Consider the following 3,625-nt stretch of genomic DNA (forward strand, 5'->3'; position numbering starts at 1 on the left):
TAGTGCATATATTAACAAACGCAAACATGCTTTCTATATTTGTCGTTTTTCATTTTAGATGCAACGTGGCATTTGAATTCGAATGGATCCTCCTGTCCCCTCTATTATGATTCAGCATGATTTCCGATTAAATCCAGATTAAACAGTATGCGTGCATGCGAACGCAAATTGTATAAAAAACAATCGCGAGACATTTACGAAGTCGAGATGAATCGGTAAGAGGCTTCGATCGTATGCGCCCAGAAAAACTTAATCACGTTACTTGTGGATCGCGGATTGGAGCCAGTATTTGCTGCGATTCAACTTCAACGAACATTGGAGCATCGGGTTAATTAGTTTCCAACTTGTTTTATATATATGTATATTACGTTCTAGTGATATATAATGCGCCTATTATCTGTTAGAAGTTCATTACTTCAGATTCAAAATTATCCATTGTCGAAAAGCAAATGTGAACCTGCGAATCTCACACTTTTCAATTGTCGAAGCGAACGTATATTTAGAAAAGGATTTTTTTTTTAATTTATATGAAAAATATCGTAAAATGTATATTGATTTAATAAACCAAGAGATTCGATCAAGATGATTTTTCGTGAATAACGATGTAAATATCAAAAATTTTATTTCGACCGATAATAAACAATCCGCGTAACGTAAATTTGCTCTAAGATAAATATTTACGAAAAGTTAATCGACGGCAATCAATTCAGATAGATAGAATATACATATGTTCAGACGATTTAGGCAGTTACTTACTATTTGCTTGCGATGCACAGAGACAGTGTTGAATATACGATGGATAAAGATAAAATATAATCAAGGAAATTCAGTCTAGTAATTAATATGATTATGAATGATAATCTGAAATATAGATATTCCACGTGATCAACACACACAGATAATCAGATTGAATTGATACAATTAGATGAGAATTGTAAAAATTGTAGAAATTGTAAGAATTAATAAAAAATTATGGTAAAAAACGATTAAACTGTTAATTTTATCCCTTAATTTTTTCGTCAGGATTTCCATTGAGATTCTTAGAGGTCAGATGTCGTTTTTTTTAACTGATACATTCCTACGTTTTACCTTCATTGTTATAAAACCTCATATGCAACGAAATCGAAAAAGTGAAGAAAAAAAATTGCCTTTTGACTTACAATTAGTCAATGAGGGCATTCAGTACTATAACTGTTCACTGCGTTCAGTGAGCTCTTACATCTGAATGGCATATTCCGTTAAATCTAAAAATATTAAATTAAACAGGTGCAAGAGCTCACTGAGCGCTTAGAGAGCACTTGTAGCCTACTGAATGCATCTAATAAATGCGATGGGGTGTAAGATATTTTATTTTTATTTCTCTTAAAAAATTAGTTATCTAATCATAATCGTAAAAGGTTTCACAAAAATAACATAGCCTATTAATTAAAAAATAACATTATTGCTACATTTTTTTCTATTTATTTAAATACGTCATTTTACTAAATTCTTCTAATCTTAAAATCTTTTTGTTTACGATACGATTTAAATGCTTTTTCTTTTGTTCTTTTCAGTGTTGTCCGTTGTGAAAATATTTAAACGAAGCACGAGGCGGTTTACACGAGTTTTAAAGCAAACTGCAAGACGTGGAGCTCCAACATAGTGATTGTTGCGTGTTCTTCTCCTTCGCATTTATCTCGGGCTTACGGGCGTCAACGGTTTTCTTACCATCTTCGGGATCCTCGTCGAGGACGCAGCCTGTCCGGGATGCGTGTCCGTCGGCAACACTCATCCGAAGTGCTTCCCGTTCTGCACGGTTTTTTTATTTTTTTTTTTTATTTTTTTGCGAAGTGGGTGCATGCAGACGCACACGAGGGTGCGCGATCATAAGGCGGTACGCGAAACACGTGCAGCATGCAGAAACACAAACAGAGACACAAACAAACAAAAACAAATTGGTAACTCAATGCCGTCCGCGCGGAAAAGGAGTGCCGATAACTCGAAGCTTCGTTGATAATCCCATTTGAAGGAATTTTGATTAATTGAAGATGTCAAGATATATAAAGTTATACATAGAGTTTATAACTCAAAAAACGATATTTAAATAGAGATATATTTAAACAAAAAGAATTTCGGATGTATAAATCAAATGTGATGCTAAATCCTCGCAGATCACAATCGTTCTTTTGAATTTCATTGTTTTGGATTATGTTGCATTCGATGAGAATATCCGTTTATATTTCAACCTCTCCTCTGGGATTTAGTGGAATCTCTAATTTAATTTCCTAACTTCATAATGCGGTATTCAAAAATACCAATTGCGCACGTTTGCGTGCATTAATCTCATCGAGCACGCTATTTAAGTATCAACATTGGTAATTGCATTAATGTCAATTGTCTGGATCACGCAAGAGACAGTTAATTGACATAATGGCGGTCAAGGCGATGTCCGATAATATCCCAGAAGCTTGTCCGTCAGATTAAATCGAGCTTGCGAGGTATCGGCTCAATGATAATCAGGATAAGTCTCGATTGCGAGTAAGAAGGATAGAGGGTGGAGAACATAAATTTATGTGCATTGATGGTGCTCGGAAATTTTCTCGGTACGTTCGACTTACATTCTCATATATATATTTTTTCTTTTTTTTTTTTTATTAGTTAATGAAACCTGAGCTTCGCAAAGAAATACATTACATGAATTGAATACATGTCGTCGATATCTTGTTCAAAATTTATTTATATCCAACAAACGGCCCATTACGAAAATGGAAATACGTGCGGTTACAATTATTGTTTACTATTCTTTAACAATATCATTCAACACATAGCGAGATTTTATTAATAATAAACTTAAAATAATTCTGCACACAAAAAAATATCCATTCTATTGCTAAGAAAAGTGGTTTTTCAATTTATTTTCTTGCTTTTAAGTTTAATTATCTTTAGCAAAGCGTTACCTTTATCTTATCTCTAGTTTAGTATTTCGTCTTGGTTTTGATATTTTGTCCCTACTTTATCTTTATTTCGAAACTTTACCATACCTTTTATATATTGTAAAATTCTTTTCCCTTTTATAGCAGGGCATATTTAGTTCCTTTATTTAAACATTCAAACCAACAGATAGCTCACGTTTGTATATCCTTATGCGTCACATAGATAAAGAATATATATATTCTACAATCTTCCCTTTTCTTTTGAAGGTCCTTTTTCTAAAATGATAACTAAACAATAGCATATATGCCTAATAATTAAGTAGTATTACATATTAAGTAGTATTATATATTAAGTAGCATTATATATTAGATAGTCGTATATATTAAGACCTTCCCGAATGCGAGGATAAATATGTTTATTTTTGTTTTTTTTTTTGTATAACAGATTTATTTTTATAGCATCATATTTGAGTGCCACAAATAATGACCTGCATATGTTCTATGATTAAGATGTGTAAAGAGATAGTGACAGATAGTGGCAGTATTGTTATGGTCTAATTAGCAGTGACATTCGAAGAATTTCCTATTTAGATATTTGTGGACTTCATTGTTTCGTTTAATGTAATAATACAATTATATAAATGCATTTTGCTGATTTTTTTTGAGTGTGTAAATTTATTTTATGGAAGATTTTATATATATATATATATATA

At 32.1% G+C, this 3,625-nt stretch overlaps 1 protein-coding gene across 15 annotated transcripts in view; it reads right to left on the reverse strand.

Moving 5' to 3' along the window:
• The window catches only part of LOC108751406 (calcium/calmodulin-dependent protein kinase type II alpha chain), a 106,085-nt gene that overhangs the window by 5,664 nt on the left and 96,796 nt on the right, over nt 1-3,625 (reverse strand). The window contains exon 15 of one of the 15 annotated variants that reach the window (XM_018491575.1): nt 1,557-1,788. The exons of the other annotated variants lie outside the window; for them this stretch is intronic. Coding sequence (XP_018347077.1) covers nt 1,607-1,788 — 182 coding nt within the window. The 3' untranslated portion in view covers nt 1,557-1,606. Of the gene's footprint in view, nt 1-1,556; nt 1,789-3,625 lie in introns of those variants that run through there. 15 annotated transcript variants of the gene reach the window in all.

This window comes from Trachymyrmex septentrionalis, unplaced genomic scaffold (assembly GCF_001594115.1).
Source record: "Trachymyrmex septentrionalis isolate Tsep2-gDNA-1 unplaced genomic scaffold, Tsep1.0 scaffold44, whole genome shotgun sequence".
Lineage (NCBI taxonomy): Eukaryota > Metazoa > Arthropoda > Insecta > Hymenoptera > Formicidae > Trachymyrmex > Trachymyrmex septentrionalis.